We start from the raw sequence: 21,970 nt of genomic DNA, 5'->3' as shown, positions 1-21,970 counted from the left end.
ATAGTAGGCACTCTGAATATCTCTGTAATGTTGCATGTTTTGTTTCTTTTTTCCATGATCACTACTTCAGGAAAAGTTTAAGAAAATATGAAATGTTATGTAAATATTGTTGAGTATAAAAAGCAGAAAAAGTAAAAGATAGTTCTGACATAAAAAGAAATAGTTGAAAAATATGCTACTTACACTTTTTAAAGAGCTCTCCAATTCCGAGAATTGTTACCAAATGCATCACGTTTTTGTAATTTCAGTTTAATTTTAATTATCATTTGATTGAAATTAGTAATTTTTGTGTATAGATTAGATAATGGACATTTTCCAATTAGATAATTTCTGTTTTTCAGTTTTTCTTAGTATCATTTTGTTGTAAAGAGATAAAATTGGTGATAAAGGAATGTTCATTTAAAAATGCTTATGGGAGACTTTATTTTCATTCATTTAAATTAAGTATTCTTAGAGAACTCTATGTGGATAATTCATCATAGTTAAACAGAAGTATTTAGGTGTGAAAATGTTTATAGTTTGTAATTTAATGCTCAATAATTCCTTTTTATGAGTAATTTGCATTTAGTACTCCTCTAGGAGACATGTGCTCTGTTTGTATCCTTCTCTCTGTAACGTATAATCAAAGTCTTATGTTTTCTGTTACTCTCTTTTCACCTTTCTTTCCTACCTGTGTCAGAATTTTTAAGGGGGCCTGAGATAGCTTTGCTCCGTAAGCGTCTTCAGCAGCTGAGGCTTAAGAAGGCTGAGCAGCAGAGGCAGCAGGAGCTGGCTGCGCGTGCCCACCCACAGCCTTCCGCTGCCCATCGGCCTTCACAGGAGGGCTCTTCACAGGACCCTCAGGCCTCAGGTTATTAATGTCCCATGTCCTTAAGCAGCTGCTAGAGTGGGTTTTTTAACACTGCCATGTGTAATGAGATGCTTCGTTTTTCCCCTTCAAGAAAGGGAATGGATGCGCTTGCAGCCTGCCCCTCCCCTTCTGCCGATGCTGGCGGTCACTGTCTAGGGGTTCGATTGCAGCAGCGTTTGCTGGAGAGATGAATATGAAATAATCTGTTATTTTATTTGTTATATATTTGGAGAGGGGCTAATGTTTATTAGTTTTACAGCTAATGAACTACTTTCTAATTATCTAGTGACTTTAGAGCCTGCTTTGGTTTTTCTACTGCAATTTCTTACATGCTGAGATCTTACCTATGCTTATGGCTCCTAGATCTACTTTTTTTTTTTTCGCTTTGGAAGTTAACCAGTATAACCATTGTTCCTGTCCCCAAATAAACATAGCAATCAGTGCTAGAATTTAAATCCTAGTATTGTTTGGCCATACTAGCATGCTGACTGATCACTCCCTTCTGTATTTATTTGAATTTTAAAAATATTTGCTTACATATGCCTCATATAGATAATCAACTTTCTGATGTGTAGGGTAAGGGAAGTATTTCACAGTCTCATGTTTCTGTTCTTTGCTATGGAACTCTGGTAAGACAGAAATAATCTGAGCCACTCTCTTTTTTGCACTGAGCATGTTAATGGCCCAGTTCTTTTATGGCCAGAAAGCTCATGATGCTCAACAAACATTTGTTGAAAGAACAAATGACAGAGATAAAGTAATGTATCAGCTTAATCCTTTCAAGCTGGGTAATAGTACTACTACACCTCCTATGCTGTCCTGGGTGCCATGTGTTAGGTTATGTAAATCTTTATTTAGGAACTGAAGTGTAACTGGGGTCTCATGCTAATGGGATTATAATACTTTGATACATTACTTTGTCTTATCCTAAGGAGTGATGAGTTTGGGTGTTAATTACTTTGAGAACTCTGATTTAATTACTTACAATTTTTATATTGGTAGAAATGGACAGCATCCACTTTAGAAATAACTGTTCTACTAAGTGCTGTGATAACAAAAGCACATTATAAATTCCATGGTGAAATAAAATAGATCTAAATAACTTTAATGTAGGTACGATGCTTGGGACAAATTTTGTACCATATTTTTAGTGACCGTATTATATTAATAGAGGAAATATGAGGTAAGCAAAGAAGTGTCTACTATAGATAAATCTTTTCCTATACTTAAAACTATCAGTTTGATTAGATTATAGTTATGACATTTAATAATATTTTGCTGTGATTTTGTGCTATATATGAAACTAGCTAAAGTGTTTCAAAAGTAAAAAGTATATAACAGAAAAACCAGTAAGAAGGAAGATAAAATGTCCCTACATATATAAATATTTTTAAAATACTAAAATTCAGCAGGTAACAAACCAAGTATTAAAGTGAATTTGTGTGTAAAACAAAACCGTTGATAGGAAAGAGTGTACTTTGGTGGGCATGCTGAGAGAATCAGGCTTTCACATCTCATTCATCAATTTGAATTAAAGCAGGGTCTTTTTAGTTTCAGAAGACTTTAGGATGATAAGGTCTTGTGAAATAAGATACTGTTTTCCCAACTCTAAATATCATTCTTATTAAATAGTATATTATTTGGTAACCAGTCTGTTTGTTGTAATCTTCAGAAAGCTAAGATTGAGTAGACACCTTGCCATTTAGAAGTGGAGAAACATGTTCTTTCCTTTGTTACTCAACAGCCTCCTGGGCCCTGAGGTGACCCACATGGACCACTATTGGAGGCCCCAGTGCCATCACTCATTGTAGGTGGCTCTGCACCACAGGGCGCTAGCTGCTCCTTCTGTCCAAATGCCTTTAAGTTGGCATTCGTGAGACACCAGTGCTTCTCATCTGCAGCATACCCTGGGTTCATTTGGTAGCACTACTTTTATTCTGTCCTTACTGGTCACAGGAACACTACTGTGGTGACTAAAAGCTTTAAGAACAGTTAGATAATGTGTTAGTATTTTACAGAGGATAACTAATAAAATCTATGTATTTTGTCCATATAATAAATTTGGATTTGAGGAAAAATGAGTTGGCTTCATGCAGGGTTCTTCATTTCAGAATGCATGAATTATGTAGAACAGGATTAAATTTATTAAATTCAGCAGGAAGATAGATTTTATTTGAATAACAGTAATTAAAATGTTTTCTTATACTTAATGATTAAATATAACTTTTTATATGTATATTGTAGACAATGATTGATCCATTTTCTCATGCTAGTTGTTACCACTAAAATCATCTTAGTTAATATACAAAGCACCAAAGTTAGTGTTCTAGGTTTTAATTTATTAACAATAGAAGAATGTGCAATTCTCATAGACAGTAAACGTTGTCCCATTATAGTTTGATATCTTTAGAGTATCAGTTAAGTGGTGAGCTGTCAATAAATGATATTTCTGTTGTCTTCTCACATATAAAATATTCAAAGGGAACAATGTGATTGGGTAAGCAAGAAATTTTAACAAGTATAGAATTTCTGAATTATTATCTTGTCTAGCAAACATTTTATTATCTTCTCAAAATACAAGACCCATAAGAATCTTTTGTGAAAGGCTAAGTATAAGATGAATACCTAACTTGAGTGGAAAATAGGACCATTTTGTAGAAATGAAATAATCTACATTTTAATGGGGCCAAATGGGAAGGGGCCTGATGCTAGTTAATGATAATCTCAGATAGGATATATCTATTTAGTTGCTAATATTTCTTGGCAATTAAAGATTAAAACTGCAACATTATTCCAAGGCACCAAATGGTATCCCCTTCTGTTTCAAACTGCTCTTTAAAATGAGCTACGTAAGATAGATGTTAAAAGATCTGTGGTTTTAAACATAAACAGTGGTTTTCCTGTTTTTCTTTTCAGCTATGAACTCTTACCAGACTCTTATGGAAGTTCAAGTATAAAATATATGAAAGTTACACTGCTGTGATTTAAACATACGTAGAGATAAGGAATGATTACACACCTGCTTGCCCCTCTAGCCGCCTCCAGCGTACCTCTGTTCCTGAAGTGCGGTTTGAAAACCACTGCTCTAAAAGAATTTTTGACACCTATTAGTGAAAATTCTTCATAGATAATTTCCAAAAGTTTGAATTTTTAGTCAGAATGTATGACCTTAAAATATTTTTACTTCAGTAAGTTAAAAAAACAACACTTATTTTCCCTAGACTTTTAGGAAATATGTCATAACTCATTTCTAACCTCTCAGTGATTTTTTTTTTTTTTTTATCATAAAGAGATGAATTTGCCTTCTTCAGATTACTGCCTGGGTGTTACACTGGCTGACTTCTTGTCCCTGGCCCTATAACTAGACGACCTTGGGAAGGTCATTTGGCTGCATTATGCCTCCGTTTCTCAATTACTGATTTATTTAGATGTGTGCCCTGTAATAATTTATAGAGATGGCATAAGGATAGGGTAGACAATACCTTATAAACAAAGTTTTTATACATAGAACAGCACATAATAACACACCAGCTTAATGTACAATCATATCTTTAACTCAGTGCCTCAAACTCTCCTCATATCACAGCCACATAAGGTTTATATAGCATTCAGGGTTTGAGCTGTACGTATGCTTATCAGATGAATGCTGTAAACATCTATGGCAGAGGCATTCAGCATATGGCCGACTTTAAACCCAGTCTTTTTTCCATCTCAGGTCCCCTGAAGTCATGGGCTGCTGGCTCCTGCTCAGAGCGACAACACCCTGTGCAGTCCGCTGGCCCTGTCTGGCCGCCCCAGAGCCCCCCTGGAGCACAGAGCCAGCCTAGAGAGAGGGTCAGGTAGGAACTGTTTTTCCACTTTATGGCACGGTTTTGCCTGTTTGAAAAGAAAAGTAATTTTTATACCCCAAGAGGGTATAAAACATTGGTGATTATTTTTGAAGAAGGGCTTTTCAAAACTGAGCCATATTGGAAAAAAACAGCACTTCCCCAGTCTTACGCAGGCAGGCTCTGTACTGCATGCAGTTGCCCACAGGGTCCTGATGACAGTCACGACAGCACCACTCAGACACGTGCGTCAACCTGCGTCTTTAGTGTTGGTGACGTGAGCAGTTAGTAAGTCAACGCGAATGTTGACCTAGCCCTTCAAGCACCCCTTAACTACTGTGAACAAGAGTTCACAAAACTCAGCAAAACGATGAATCTCTTAGGACTTTAAACACAGGAACATGGTCCATGGTTTTCGAAATAGCTTCCTATCGTTATTTTTCATCCAGTGACATCTTTCTGAAAAGCAGCAAGTAGTGACAACACTAACTAGCCCTTTCCTGTGCTGCCTGAGTGTTGTACACGTATTTTCTCACTCAGTCTTCACAGAAGTGGTGTGTGGTAGGTACTGTGATTATCCCTACTTGTTCACAGATGGAGAAACTGAGACTTAGGGATGTTAAGTAACTTGCCCAGGGTTACAGTGCTGAGCAGAAAAGCCAGATTGGAACCCAGGGAGTCTGGCTGAAGAGTCCTTGTCATTTACCTTTTAGACAGTCCTTATTTTTTTCCTATAGTTAAGAAAATTCCGTTGTCAAGGGGCTAAAGAATTTTCTCAAGACCAAAATGCACATTTTTTGGAAATCTACAATAACTGGCCTGGCCATGAGACACCTTGAGCTTAGCTGACAATTAGCTTTGCCTAAAGTTTATCTCTTCCATAAAAATAATATTAATAGTTATAAACATTTCCACTAAACTAACCAGCCATATTGCATTTTGTGATAAAGAGACTTCTATTGTATTAGTTGCTTTCTGGAAGATACTTCGCAGAGAGGTGGAGTGGAGAATGCAGACAACTGAGGCAGTCAGCATTGAACTAATTACTGTTTGGTTTAATGTTCGCTACTCTGATGGTTATAGTGTTAATATATATAGTGGAAATATTTTTGTAAGCTAGAAGTTACGGGTATTATATTTATGAATATCTAGTAGTATAAAGCATGTCACTTCGCTGTTTATATGGCAGGAAGATAATCCTTCCAAAACCAGTTGCATGGTTTCCAAGATTAAAAATAGAATGGAGCAATGATCAAGGAGAGTTTCTTCTTAAAGACTGGTCTTCAACATGGGGGAAACAACAAATAATTCCTCAGATATACACAGTATCTTTGACAGACTGTAAAACTAAAAAGGAATCCCTTTTAATGTTATCTTTCTGTCTTAATATAAACTTCATTAATATTTTGAAATCCTTGAAGAGTTTGAAAATGCAGTTCTGTGGAGACGACAGCATTCTAGATCCTTTATCAATTCATCCTTTTGAGATTTACTCTTTCCTAAAGTTTATTTAAAAAATGAAATAAGATGTACTTTATTTCATAAGATTTATACATTCTATGATATTTGTGAAAAACTTAAATATGTGAGAAAAGATTGCTTGGAGATGTGATAGTTTCATGAAGGCTCTTAATTATTAAATGAGAACACAATGAAATGTTTAACAAATCTGAAGGGATGAAAAATATTTCATAAGAGACTTTCTAGGAGGATTTCCAATATTTATTTCACTGTGATGCATATGTTTGTTATATTTTTCTTTCCTCTAAAGAATGTAATTTTGGTTTTCTCTAAAGACTAACATACCTGTTCTTCAAGAACAACATGGGTAGGAATGCTGTATCTAATGCTGAAATGGATAAATGAGAAGTCTTATAAAGAAAAGTAAGGGATGGGTAGGTTGGGGAACTGATTGAAATGCCATCATTTCTGCTTTCTTTTGTAGTATAGATTTGTTGAACTGAATGTTCTGATGAGGTGATAAGTAAGCATAGGTATAAACTATTATTCAAATCATGATCATGCTTCATCAGTATTAGTGATATAAAAATCTATGAGCAAACTGGTGACCTAACAAGGTAGATAATTTCAAGTTACCACAAGTGCTCCCAGTAGCAGAATTTAGACTTTTGTGGAAGTAATCAAGATATATATATATATATATATAAAATTGCTGAGAATTGAGAATATATTGGAAAACTTCTCTTCGTTATTGAATAAAGATACTCTTAATAAAATACCAACTTTATGGGGAATATAAAGTTCCATTATGAATACAAAACTGGTGATCAACCAAAAGTGCAAGGTTTTTGTTTTATTAACATTTGCTAAGAACTAGAGCATAGGGTATTAGAAACTAGGAATTAGTCTTTCATTTAGGGTAGATCTATCTTACCCACATTTGCCCTTTTAGCCCCCCCCGGGATACTAGAACCTAAGCCAGGACTAGAGCCACCTCCTTGTATCCCCCGGAGGTATGGGTTACTGGTGCCCTAGGATGACCAGGAAGAAAGAAACTTAAGCCTGAAAGTGTTGTGACTTGTCTTATGTCACATAGCTAATTTTTGTCAGAACCAGGGTTAGAATCGAAACGTATCAAGTCTAGACCATTGCTTTTCCCATTTTATCCTGCTGGCTTCCTTTATATCAATGTTTTTCAAACAGTGGAACCCATTTATAAAACAAATTCTTAGATAGAAAGTCACTGTATCAAGAGGTAATCAAAAATTAAGATGTTCTGTTTGAAGCCAAGGTGGAACCTAGACCAGTAAGCCTGCTTCCTGCCTCTCTCCCTTTTCCCACCAGGCACCTAAGGAAGCCTGAGCCTTCCCAGAGTACAGTTTTAATATATGTAACATACTATAGAGTTTTTAAAGTTAACTGTAGTGGTAATTACTTCATTGACATTTTCTCTTATAAACCATTTTCTTTGACATCTTCACTTGAGCTCCTTTTCCAGCTCAAGGTCCGACACACAACAACTAGCAAAGTGTTGTGAGCATTTCATTTCATGCTTCGATTCCTCCAATCCAGAATGAAAACTGTCTTAAGTTGCTGGAGAGGGGACTTGAGAAGGGGAAGGAGTCTTCTGTTTAGTGAAGGAGATGTTCTTTTTCTTTTTTTATCTACCTTGCACCTTCTGTCTCTGCTAAATGAATTTGATAAAAGGTATATGCATGAAAGTACAAGAATATTTTCACAGCTCATTCTCTAAGTTGCTGAATGCTTGCCTGGAATAACACACTTTAAGCACTTGGCCCTGCTCACTCACTGCTTGGGACTACACCCCAGCTCACGTGGTTGCCTGCCCCGAAGCATCTGCCCCTTAAGCTTAGAGACAATCATGACATTGCTGTGCAGTTTGCTGCCGCTCACTTTTAAGTTGAAATCTCATTTTTGTTTCAGATTCTCCTTCTTCTGTGGTTAACAAACAGCTCGGATCCATGTCCCTTGACGAGCAACAGGGTGCGTGCGACAGGAGCTGCGCTATGCCTATCCATGCATAGTTTTATTGCAGTGCATAAATCAAGCTCTCTCTCACTTTTCCATAGCATTTCATTTTGATTATGGTCTGTAGTCAGTATTTCATGGGCTAAATTACCCTAAGTGGTACTATACATAAAGGGCCTTCTTGGCCTGTACAGATTATTTTCTGTGTAAGCTAATTTCTACCTTTGGCCCCTTGTGCCAATATTGAATTTGCTTCCTCTAACAATATGGTAATGGATATAAGCTATATCCATTTTTAAAAAAACTCTAGGTATCTCTTATAAATTGTACAGAACTGTAGTTGTGAGGTTACCATCTTACCTAGTGGCTAATTTGGAAAAGGTCGTTCGAATATAGTGATAAATCTGTATTACTATATAACTTGCTATAGTAATGGCACTTGGTTTTTATCACCCTCTTATCTGGTTGTCAGACTCCTGAGAGCTTTAACTACAGGGAATGCAACCATGAACCCAGAGTCAGAAGGGAAAATAGCTTCCACCTCCCCTTGTACTTTTTTGGAGTAGGAGAGTCATAAAACCAACCTCAAAGGGTTGAGCAGAACCTGATGACTTAGACAGATTAATTGTTGAGTTCTATTACTAGCAGATCAAATACAGCACAGAGAGGGGTTGGTAGGGGAAGCCATTCAGACATCAAGGAGGGGCAGCTAAAAAGAGGGATGGGCAGAGGAAACCGTAGAAAACTAGCAGGTGTTTAGAATTAGGGCAAACAGCCTTACAGCAGCGCCTCCGAATTCTCTGGGGCACTTTAATGTATAGTGACATGGATGGCAAATAATGTTAAGTTATCAGGAATAACTTAGTACTTTTCACTATTTAAAAAGGCTGATGATTGCCTACTAAATTTTACAAGTATTTTTCAAAAAATTTAAAGAAATAACTTAGCACTAAGACCATAAACTTTAGGTTTCTGGAAGTTTACATATGTAGGATGACTCATTTGTCAACAATAGTATTGGAAAAATTAAATATTGCTGATATAACTATTTGTTAAAGACAGATTTTAAAACTCCTTATTTGCTTCCAAACTTAAATTCTTTATTTATTCTTTATAGACCTGAGATGATAAGCATTGCCACAGGGTTTTCTGTTCTTGAGAATGAATAAATGAATGAATGAAGTGGCAGATGAATTTGGGAACTAAGAAGTTAGCATGTTTTATTGTTATACATTGTATTTTTATACATGTATTAACAGTGAAGAATAAGGTAATATACAGTGATAGCATCTTAATATAATACATTGTACTAGTGCTTAAAACTGCTCTCTGATCAATCTCTTTTCAAGGATATATGAATATAAATAGGATATTACTGCCAGAGAGTTTGTAGCTAGATTCATATTCTATTTAATCACATGCAACAATTTCCATAGAATCGTAATGAATATTATCTTCATTTTAAGTTGGTGCTTAATTTACATATGATAGGGGAATATGACCGAAAGAGACAAATGAAGGGTAACTCCCAGATTGTTGGCATCAGTGCCTGGGTGAATGATGATGCTGTTTACTGGGGTAAACTAGTTTTGGAGGGAGAACTCAAAAAGTTCTTTGTGCACTTGGCCATGTATAGTATGATAGGCCTTCTACTCACAGAAGTAGAGATGTTTTATAAAAGGTCAGATGTTGAGTCGGTTTGGTGGGAGCTGCATTATAACAGGTGGTCTTCAGTGTAACTTTACTAAGTTCTTTGAGCAGATGACAGTATGTCCAAATAAATGAATTCACAAGCCTTTCTGTTCAGCAGGTAAGTAACATCTTTTAAAGTACTGGGGCTTCTGCATTACAGGCTTATAGTGCCTAAAGATAACCTCTGCTATAGAAGTTTTGGGAAACTGTCCTTCTCACCTGGACTATTGCAGTAATGTCTTAACCGGTCTTTCATTCACTCAGGCTGTGTAGTCTATTCTCAATCAACAGCCAGAGTGAACTTTTTAAAATGTAAATCTAATCAAGTCATTCATCTGCCTAAAACTTGCCAGTTGTGTCTCTTTGCCCTTCAGAACTTAAATCCACACCTTGGCTTATGGAGCCCTGCATGACCTGGCCTCTGTTTCCCCAGCCTTACCTCAGGCCATTCTTCCCCCTCTCACTAAGCTCTTGCCAAGTAGGCCTGCCTCCAGGGCTTCCAACACTATAAGCTCCTTTGCCTCTCAAATCCCTTCTCTACGCCATAGACACCAGAAACACTTTTCCCTTCAGCAACTTTCCATCAAATCTCACTTAGATACTACTTTCCCAAAAATAATCTGACATTATAATCTGAAGTAGTTCTCCCCTCTTTTTTCTCATTGTGACCTGCAATTTTCCTTCACTGCATTGGTCAAAATTTATAACCACACACTACTGGGTGTTTAATGCCCATCTTTCTCCACATTCTCTAAATATAGTTTTCATTTACTATAATATACTCAGTACATAATACCATATCTGTTGTACATTAAATCAGTATTTGTTGAAGGAGTAAGTACAGGAATTAATTCTTTAAACAGTGGGATGCTATAGAAATTATTTCAGCGTGGGAAAAACAGGACCAGATTTATGTATTGGAAAGATTCAAATGGCAGAATTACAGATGGTTGATTGGATGGGAATAAGATTGAAAACAAGGAGACTCTGCCAGGGGATGTTGCCAGTAGTCCGGGTGGGAGATGACGAGAGATCCAGTCTGAGGCTGTACCTGTGGGAAATGAGACCGATGGACAGATTTTTAAATACATAAGAGAAAGAATTGATGGGACTTTAAGACTGATTAATTAAAAATGAGTGAGAGAATCATATCCAGGTGTCTTGATAGGATCATACATACTGATACTGTCAACAAAGATAGGAATTTCAGCAAAAACAACTGGTTATTGAGAAAAGTTACATGAGTTTCCTAATACGTTGAGTTTGTTGAAGTACCTTTGTATATCCAAATGCAGAAATCTCAGGCAGTTGGATGGATAAAGGTTTCTGGAAGTCACCAGAGTGGTCTGAGGAGATAAAAATGAAGAATCATCAATTTACAGGTAGCAGTTGAAAGCATGGGATTGGATGCGATTGACTGGGAAAAGAGGATAAAGTGAAAAGAGGAAAGTCTATACTGTAGGGAGCAAGCAGAGAAAGGAACTAGCCGAAGTGACAGAGAAAGGATCATCAGAAGAACAAGCAGGGCAGAGAGCATGCCACGTCCAAAACCAGAGGAAAAGTAAAGTCCCAGGAGGAACTGCTCAGTAGTGGTGGCATGTGAAGCAGTGATGTCAGATGCACAAAGGACTGAGAAATGGTTTTGAATTTGGCAACATGTGGGGCATGAACTGCTTTGCGTTGCAGCTTGAGTGATAGGGTGGAGGCAGAGCCAGATCGCAGTGGTTTGAGGACAAAGATTTAAAAACTGGAGACACTGGTATGTGGATGGCTCAGCTCAATTAAGAATGAAAAGATAGAGGAAAGGTAATGTCTGGGGAGGCAGGGGGCATTGTAGTTTCAAAACTGAACATGTTTATAGAGGAAGAAAGAATCTTTGTAGAAGAGGTTAGTAGTATAGGGGAGAGTTGATGTCCCACGTATGCTATTATTTCAAGTTTTAATTCTGGCAAGACTATTGTTCTCCATTTTTACCCTGTAGAATGGAAAAAGTGGTACATTCAATAAGCTTTTCTGAATATATCTCTAGTGACTGTTTAAATGTATTTTAAATTTCTTTTTCATACTTTTAAAGAAACACTAATATATATTTTTAAATTGATAATTCAGTTATATGTTTACCTGAGAGTATTCATCTTCCAGGTGCCCAGGCTCTTTTACATGTTGTTAATTTCATAGTAGGTCATAGATTTTTTTATTTGGTGGGAGTTACCAAGGATAAAAATGTTATTTAATAAAAATTTTTTTAATCAAAATGGACTTGGAATACAGCTATGCTTTTTTGTAAAAATATTTTCTTAAGAAAACAAAATGTTAGGGAAAAAAGTATATAACATGTACATTATTTTTATCATGTTCTAAGGTACTTCCCAGTATTTTCCAAATTTAAGGTGTGTGTGTAAATTGACAGTCTTGCTGTGCTCATTAGGAACTATTTGGCTAAACACAGTATCTGTCACCTATTTTGTTTAGTTTGAATAACATGTTTTAATGAGTAATTTTGATTTTTCTTTTTATCTGTATCTGTCTTATGTCTACTATATCATAAGGGGAAAAAAATCCCCTTCTGACATTTAGTTCTCTTGCCTATTTATATTATTAAAACTAACAAATTTTTCCTGTTGGTACTATTTAGGCCAGCAGTTTCCCCTTATTTTATTAAAACAATAACAAAAGAAACCTATGATCTTACCATTTAATTTTTGAGAGGGTATAAGAAAATAATTTTGCCTGAGTTTTAAATTTTAGCCATGACTAAGGCAAGTGGCTTTATATTAATTACAGTGATAGTCATTAAGTGGAAGTTGGTAATGATGTTAAGTTTAAAACTTACTCCTTATGCCTGTAGGCAATTATGCATCTGTCAGACACTCATATTCTATTCTAGATTTAAAGAAATATAGATGTTAATTTGTAAGCTTAGAGATATTAATGTTAACTATCTACTATGTATTATTTTACATAAGCAGACTTCTTTTGATGTTAATAAAATGTTTATTTACAGAAAGAGACTTGTGGATAATCAGAAACCAGTGAAATAGAAAAATTGGACCTGTCATACATTATGTATTCCTATAAGACTATACATTTTTACAAAATTGAAATTTCATGTTAGTAATATCATCCTGATGACATTACATAAAGTAACATTTTAGATTGCCATTAAATATACTTGGACAATTCTAATTTTTATTAAATAAATAATGAAGACTGCTGTATTAATGAGAAAAATAAGATCATTACACTGGAATTATCTATAGTGTATTTTAATTTCTAGAGAAGAAATGTTAGTGAAATCAGACTTCTTTATAGATATTTATATTCTTTAGAACTAATTATCACTTAGTTGCTTAAAATAAAGTAACTAGTCCTCTTTTCCCCAATTACAAAGCCTAGATTCTTCCACTTAGTGTAGTGATACAGTTGATCTTTTGGAATTTAATCCTGTTGAGTTTTTATTGCATATGCTCACTTGTTCTACTCTCCTGCTAACCAAGTCAACATCTGTATCTTTAATTAAGTTGTTTTCTAAACCAGAATTATTTATGATTAAAATAACTGACATTGTGTTTTTAGTATGTGTCTGGTATTATGTTAAGAATTTTATGTGCTTTACTGCATTGTTCTAATTTAATAAGGTCAATACTAATACTATCCTCATTTACTAATGAGGAAACTGTGAGTCCAAGAAACATGTAAAGACAAGTGAACTAAGTGGTGGAACCCTGTTCATGTGTCTGTTTATCTAATCCATCTGATCTTTAAATGCCTCTTTACCTCGTGGCCATACCAGGCTTGGCACTAGGATGCACAAATAAGTAAAACTGATGCTCTGTGTGCTTGGAACATAGAATTGATTAAAAACAACATAGATGTTCATGTCCCATTTTCTTTGAGACAAACAATATTTTGAGCAATATTATGTGTTAGTTTACTTAATACTCACTACAGCCAGAGGCAGTGGTACTGCTCTCATCCCCTTTTCCCAGAGGAGGAAACTGGGGTGGACAGGTGCTGAGACATTTGTCTGAGGTCACACTGTGTGTCTGTCTCTCAGAAATGTGGTTAGATCCAAGCAGCCACCTCATCTAACTGTGAAGACAGATGATAAGAAAAATAAATGTAAGGGTGTGGTGAGCGTTACAGAAGAGGAAAAACGAGGTTCAGTGTAAGAGTGAGTCTTCGTCTCTTCTGGTCAGGGACCGAACAAGACATCCCTAGCACGAAGCCGAGATGGGAAAGCTGTGCAGCAGCAAGTTAAGTGGCTCAGCCTGATAAAGGGAAGCCTGGCTGGCATGCGCAGAGGCTGAGAAATCACGTGAGAATGACCAGGAGGGACCCCAGTGCCCGTGCGGCTCGGGTGTGCCTGGCATCGGGAGATGGGCAGGGCCCAGATTGAGAAGAGCCCTTTGGGTATTTTAAGGTTTGAGACTTTGTTTTAAAAACAGTAGGAACCTAATGAAGGACTTAAAATAGGGAGTATGGCCTGATTTGGTTTGTTCTGAGTAGCATGTGGAAATCGGTTCAAGACTCAATCACTTAGTTTCTCCTGGTAATATTTTGACCTGATGATTGAAGTAAGGTAAAGACAGGTGTGAAGAGATCCAAGAAATACGTGGATGTAGAAGTCGTGGAAAATGCTCCCATGGGCTCTCTCCCTCATTGTTTTCATCTGGAAGTCATGTATTTTGACATGCTTATCTAGTCACCATATGACAGTCAGGTTTGATTTTCTTAAAAGCATCCTGAGGAAACAGTTGTGAAAAGAGAAATACTGGATGAGGATTTTGGCAGGGCCTCTGTGCCACATGGGGTGCTGGCCTTTCCTGTTCTCTTCCTGTCTGCTCTCCTGCAAGACTGAGAGAGAAACAGGAACCAGGAGATGTCTGTGAACCTCTAGAGGGGTGTCAGGCCTGTAGTTCTGGAGTAGAGGGGAGAGAGGCAGGTAGAATTAAAGCACTGCTGTACTTAAATCTGTAAATTCTAAATGTTGCTGGGAACGTGGAACCAGGCACAGTCTGAATTTGTGTGTGCCCTAACCCAGTGTTCAAGTTCATTTCATATTTCTGTGTTATGTCATGAAAAAAGTTCTTGGATTAGAATTATTGCAATTGACATAAGGTTGACTTTTGATTGTCAGAAACAAAGTTCAGCTAGTATAGTATTTCCAAAAGATTATATAGGAGATTTTCTAATAAATAGCAGTACTGAAGTTACACTTCATTTTCTTTTTGTCTTTGATAAAATAATTGACTTCTGAATAAAGTCAGATTTTCCAGTGAGAACATTCACTTTTAGAATAAATACCTTGTCTCACAATCATTTATGTGGTAGATAGATATTCTTTGTTAGAATCTACTAGAAACAGGTTCTCCACTTTGAATCAGAATAATACCTCCTTTATACAAATGACTGGAAGAACTGAATATTCAACAGTCTTGAGGTCTGCAGAAAAGTTACAGATTCCTGACCTGTAAAAATGGAAATTTTCCATTGCTTTAGAAACTAAAGAAATTTGCTTTTTCTTCTATGTAAGCCAAGTAAGTCAGGGTACAAAATTTGGGGAGACAGGGTACACTTCACCAAAGAATATGTTACTTCTTTATGTTATCCACAGGTTATCTAAGCCCCTGGGGTGACTAATGTATGATTGTACAGTTAAAATAGTGACCCAGCAGAGAAGATGGTGAGCATAATGGTCTAAAAAAAAATATTGTGGGGACTCTCTTGTCCCCTCCTGGCATGAGCCAGGAGCTCTGTCCTCTCACTGTCTCTCTCAATAAAAGCCTCTGCCCTGGCTTTCCTGAAACAAGCAAACAAACAAACAAATTTATTGTGGCAGTCAGTATCCTAGTTAATTGTCTTCATTTTGAATACTTCAATTTACGCTTAAGATTGGCCTCCAGGGCTTTCCTAGCTAAAAGTCCAAACATCCACATCAGTATTTAGGTGATATACACAACTTGCTACCAGGGTAGCATATTTTGTACTGCTGTTAGCACACTAATTTTTCTGTATATCTTTGAGCATGTATTTTTAGAACCACAAATAAATATAATTTCATAGTGGAAATTCACAGATGAAATAGCGTGGAAACATAAGTATTACTAAAAAAGTTTATGATTCTTACATGAAACTTGGAAGATACCTAATTAAATAAATAAAGTTCGAAGAAGTTGCTTTCAAATTACATGCCAGCCCATCCTGTTTTCTGAGCCAATGCACTAACCTAAAAAGGCTCTTTTACCATTTCTGGAAAGGATATTCTAAATTTGGTTTCCAGAGAATCACATGTTATTGACTGTTCACTTCTGACCCCCCAAAACGAAGTCTTTTACAGCATACTGTCTTGGTTTGTATGTGGTTTTTACTGTGCTCCAGAAATGTGTTTTAAATGGGTGGTAGTTTGCCTTGATAGAGACTATGCTAAGGTACTAACAACATCACTTGTTCTGAATAATTATAATTAAGTAGTATAGACTGGTCCTCCAAAACCTTAAAAGTGATTTTTCCCCACCACACTGCCCTTGTTTTGAGTACACCACAATTAAATTACTTTTATTTTCCTATAATGTTTTTAGAGGGAAAAGAAACAGTTCACCCTCTAAGTGCCCTGGAAGAAGGTAACAGAGTAGTGTTCCAGTACTGATGCCAAAGTGACAGTTTGGGCTACCAGAACTTTTCTCAGTTATGTTCATGTTGCTGATGGGAATTATACGTCATTTCTGTGAAACACCAAAAATTGATATTTCTTAATTAAAAGTTATTTCAGCAATTTTATTTCCTACTTTGTATTCAGGGTATTTCCAAGACTCAACTGTAAAGAGGAACGTCATATAGAAGGAAACCTGAGTAACTAGAGTAAAAAAATGTAGCCATTATCATCTGTTTCATCATCTGGAAACGGATAAGAAAGTATGGGCTACAAAGAATAGATTCACATCCTGGACAGCCCTGCTCAGTGAATTTTTGTTACTGCTATGATTGTACTTTCCATCTCAAGTCATTTGTGCTTTTAGGTGAAGTCCTAAATCCTAAAGCTCTTAAATTAAAATCTCTACTTGTTAAGCAAAATATTTCAGTAATGTATTTCTGTGTGTTATGTAACTAAGGCTTTGAATAACACAGCTTTTAGAAAGTTTGCTGATCCAACTTCCAACAAATCAAGTTAAAGAAAATTTAATTGGTTGCAAATATTTTTTAAAATGTAACATTAAATATTTCAGTTCTTTAAAATAGATTTTTCTTAGTCATTTGTAGCTTAAAATACATACTTTATCAGAAACAAATTATGAATTAATTCACATAAACTAAGGACCTACATTTCTGAGAAAATTCATCCTCAGAAGATGTATATGACCAAGAAGAGAAATACTAAGCTGGGAAGAGTAGAATGGAACAAGGCAAGGAAATGAGTTCTGAGCCTGGGGTGTATACTCCCATTAATACCTCAGTTGAAGAAAAATGAGGTTCTGCTTTTTGTTGTATTTCTGCCAGAGACACTATTTATTTATGTGCAGTCTACAAGGGGACAAGTGGGCTCAGCAGTCTGAAGTTTTTGTAGCTCACAGAAGAGTGCATTCTGTTTGTATAGTGAGGGGCCAGTTTTACCCAAGGCTGGTGAATGAGTTCATTAACAATGATCAAATTCTGTCAGCTGTAGTCATTTTATAAGTTAAATGAATAACTGCACATTTTTCATGATTTACATTATGTGGATTATATTCACAAGAGATTAAATAATAACCTTGTAATGGATACCAGAAAGGAAGAAGGTTTTAATTAACATTGATCATCTCAGAAAACTTCTTGCTTTTGGGAGTGGAGGTGCTCTGTAAATGTAAATAAGGTATTTTCTTCAGCATCGTTGCCTCTTAACAGCTCTTTCTTTACTGTATTCCTACAGTCTTAGCATGCAAGTCTCTATAACTGTCTCTTTGATTTTACTCAAAAGCAAGTTTTAATATAGCATTTAAATGGCTCCCTATAACTTGCTCTCTGTAACCAAGATAGAGTCTGTCCAGCAGTTCTCTCACACCTGCTTTCGTTTTCTGTTCCTTCTTTATTTTAAAATAAAAGTTAACAGCAAAGCACTTTATAACGTGACGTGAGCCCTGCCTCCTGTTTGCTTGGCTATCCCGTCTTTGAGCTGTCAGTCCTCCCCAGTCCCATGTGCCTGACGATGACTAATTCTGGCAGCAGTGGGACAAACATTTCAGCAACATGACTAAAAACTAAGGGAAAACTGTGTGTGGACAAATAACTGACAGCAAATTTTTCAAAGATGGCAGGTAGGACAGATGTTTTAGAAGTCCCATTCTTGATAATTTAGGTAAGCTAAAGGTCTGTTAATTCAGTCATTATCAGAATGTCATTTGGTAAAATACCTCCCCTAAAAAGCTGAACGTAATACTGAAGTTCTGGAAGTTGTAATGGATTACTAATTTCTTTCCTGCAGTTGTTTATACCAGCGACAGAGTCATAACAAAAGTAGTGCAGAATGAAGTGCTTTTACTGTTTGGGAGGCCAGCTTTGTAATTCATTCACACTGTATTTTCAAATAGAACTAATGTAAGAGGATTTCTCACAAGTTAGAGGTGAAGATGTAAGAATTGATATTCCTCTGAGTTTTGTTATCAACTTGACTTCTCATCTCTTGGAGAGAGTTCTCTTTCCTTGTTACTACAGTTCTGTATTTGAAGTCTTGTTAATTGTCCTCTCAAAGGGTAAAAGCTAGAGCCGAGGTTTTATTAGATTCTCTTCTTATAAGGGCTCCAACATCTTCAAGAGGAATGCAAAAAGATGAAAGTCCTTCATTGCACTGTAACATGGACCTAATAACGAAAAAGCCTGAGTAATTTTGATTTTACAAGTTACTGCTTTTGTTATTTTTCAAGACAGAAAGCTTATTTTTAGTACTATGATATCAGTCCTTGAACCGGTATCAAGAAAACAGTTTTATCACAGAAGAGTTTTCTTCCGGTAAGCAACAGAAAGAAATGTTAAATGTTTTATTGGTTCCCCAAGCTGTTACTCATCATAAAAATAAAAAATATTTTGAAGCCCTATTTAATATTGTCTTTGAATATCCATGTACTCTTCTTCTGGAGGGATGACTTGGAAGTAGTCTATCTCAATTTCTGCAGAGTTTCTTGATTGTATTTGCCCTTTTACAAAGATTTTATATATTGAGATAGGTATATATAGGCTTCTACTGTCTATATTGCCATTTCCATAAGGAAGAAAAGATGAAATACACAAACCATACTATCTTACAGCAGAGTTTTAGAAAAAACCAAAGAACGCTAAGTCCTCATTCCCTAACAGAGTGCAGACTGTAACCTCCCTGGATTGTAAATCTGAATTTGAAGAACAAAAAGAATTTGATAGCATTCAATTGCTGCAAAGGTTTTACTGAAAAACTTCTTTGGAGCCCTTATATCTTCTGTCTGAGTGTTTCTGAATGAGCCAGTGTAGTGTTTCTTGATGCTCTAGTGATTGAAGAGTAAAATGCTGAGCCTTTCATTAAATAAAGTACAAGTTTATAATGTATGTCATTGCATGTTAATATTCTTTGATTCCCTAACAACTAAATAATGGCTCTCAAATGTTTGTGATTTCCATCTGACTCAAGGGGAGTCATGTACACAAAGTTAGAACTGGATGCATTGCCACTTTGAAATATAAGAGTGTTTCTGTAACACTTGATTTTGAACTTAAAGTGAGAACCGTAACAGATGTGAGAAAAACTTATGACAAGGACAACTTAATTTGAGTTTTATAAGTTTTAGGAAATGTCATCTTTTTATTGGTTTCAGAGACTTTTTCAAATGTTTTAAACACAATTTTCAGATAACAATAATGAAAAGCTGAGCCCCAAACCAGAGACAGGTGAACCCGTTTTAAGTTTGCACTACAGCACAGAAGGAACAACTACAAGCACAATAAAACTGAACTTTACAGATGAATGGTAAGTTATTGTTTCTGTAAGCTGTTCTTAGCCATTTTGTAGGATTGTATTAGATGCTATTTCTAGTCCTTTATCATCTTTATGCTGTTTTGCTGTAATGCTTTGGTCCTCACACCTTACTGTGCTTCAGAATCACCTGGAGAGCTTGTGAAAACACAGATTCCTGGGCCCCAGTCCTGGAGCTAAGTTTGAGGTGGGGCCAGAGAACCTGCCTTTCTGAAATTGTTCCAGGTGATGCTGATGGTGTGGGTCCTGGGATATTTCTTCTGATAGAAAATACAAAGGACAAAAATTATTAATCGCCTTTGACCACTAGTGCAAAAATAATGGACCTAACATTTGAGAGCTTTTTGCAGTCCTGGTTCTCTGTAGAGATTGGCACAGACACACATATACACAACTTTTGGGTTAATTTTGTACTGAATATATTCTCTTCTCCCTTGTGTTTATTTGACTTGGCTTTATATTAAATACTTCTGTGTTAGTCCCTAATTTTCATAAGTGCTATTTTACTAGCTGTGTAATATTCTATCAAGCAGATGTTCACTTAACCATTTTCCTTTTATTGGGCAGTGAATTTGTTTGCCTTTTTTTAAAGCAAATAAGGCTATAATGACTATCTTTGTTTACAGGCCTTTCCCTACCTCTAAAATTATGATTTGAGATATATTTCCAGAAATGTACTACATCTAGGTCAAAAGATATTGCCAAATTATTTTCAAAAGGATCTTCTGTCATTACGTTTCTCTCAGCAGCATATGAAAGTATATACATTTTGCCGTCTCCAGGCCAATGTTCATATTAGTATATTCATTTATCTTTAACTTGAGTATTTGATTTTAAAATGGACTTTAGTTGTATAGGTTCTCTTTAATGACATTTCTGATTATATTTGATGCTCATTAACCTAGATAAATCTTATATTTTAAAAAAGTCAAGTTTATGTGAGCTTGTTATATTCTTTCCCACTGCCTTGTGGCTTTTTGCTTGAGACAGTGTCTAAAATTGTGTATTTATATTTGTTACTATTATTGTATTAGTATTAATGTATAATATAATCTTTATTAACACATAATTATGTAGTATGTGATTGATATATCATGATTATATTAATCATTTTATGACCAATATATTAATTACCCTGTATAATTAATATATTATTATATTAACATATTTAATTGTATATTAATACTATTATATATTATATGTTAGTATAATATATAATATATTGTATGTGAATAATATATAATATAGTTATATATTGTTTGTTAATATATAATTAATTATATGTTGATATATTATTTACTCCAATTCACTGGTTTCCATTTGTGTTTATGTATATATGTATTTTATATTAAAATCTTTAACTAAATAGAATTTTCAAATATTACTAAATACCTCTATGTTCCAGAGACTTCTCTGGACCCGGGGAATACATGGTGAGCAAACAGATAACCCCTGCCCCGTTGGAGCTCACGCTTTGTGGGGGAGACAGGTGGTAACATAATAAATAAGGGAATTCTGTATATGTTAGATGGTCCTGAATGCCCTGGGGGAAAATAGAGCAGGGAAGGGTGATTGGGAGACCTAGGGAACGGGTGGGCACCATTAAGACGACATTTGAACAAAAGCTTGCAGGATAAGAAGGAAGGAACCAAGCGTATATCTGGGGTGAAAGCTTTCTAGGTGGGGAGAGACCCAGCGCAGCGGTTCTGAGGCAGAAGCAGACCTGGTGGGTCGAGGCGTCCTTAAGGAAACCAGAGAGGCAGAGGGGAGGGACCCGAGGAAACGGTGGCAGCAGAGGCGGGCAGCCAGCTTAAGTGAGGAGGGTATTCAAAGGATGAGGGATGTGTCTGGTGGCTGTGTAGAGAATAGGCCATGGGTAGAATCCAGGCCAGTTAAAAGGCTGTGGCAGTAAACAAGGTGAGAGATGTCCCTGTGCAGGGCGGGATGGGAGCAGTGGAGGCAGTGCAGAGATACTCGACTCATTCTCCGTGTGTATTTGACGGTGTGACGGGAAGAATTCCCTTATGAGCCCTAATGTTTGACCTCAACTTTTAAAAATTATGGTTATCTGTGGCCCTTTTTCTTACATAATTTAGGATCACAGAAGATTGTCATACTTATTCTCTATGTCTTTTCTATTCTATTCTATTCTCATAGTTCTGTACACAGGGGGCT

General features: G+C 36.1%; 1 protein-coding gene across 12 annotated transcripts in view; it reads left to right on the top strand.

Moving 5' to 3' along the window:
• DCAF6 (DDB1 and CUL4 associated factor 6) overlaps positions 1 to 21,970 on the top strand; it is a 124,557-nt gene that overhangs the window by 69,994 nt on the left and 32,593 nt on the right. For 3 of the 12 annotated variants that reach the window (XM_073221983.1, XM_073221990.1, XM_073221984.1), the window contains 4 exons: positions 680 to 850; positions 8,083 to 8,142; positions 11,115 to 11,201; positions 19,672 to 19,789. In XM_073221983.1, coding sequence (XP_073078084.1) covers positions 680 to 850; positions 8,083 to 8,142; positions 11,115 to 11,201; positions 19,672 to 19,789 — 436 coding nt within the window. Of the gene's footprint in view, positions 1 to 679; positions 851 to 4,565; positions 4,690 to 8,082; positions 8,143 to 11,114; positions 11,202 to 19,671; positions 19,790 to 21,970 lie in introns of all 12 variants that reach the window. The other 9 variants (XM_037023845.2, XM_037023846.2, XM_073221987.1 and 6 more) reach the window with 6 other exon arrangements.

Source organism: Manis javanica, chromosome 14 (assembly GCF_040802235.1).
Source record: "Manis javanica isolate MJ-LG chromosome 14, MJ_LKY, whole genome shotgun sequence".
In the NCBI taxonomy this organism is placed as follows: domain Eukaryota; kingdom Metazoa; phylum Chordata; class Mammalia; order Pholidota; family Manidae; genus Manis; species Manis javanica.
The sequence above is the reverse complement of the archived record's forward strand: the minus strand, read 5'-3'. Positions and strand labels throughout refer to the sequence as shown.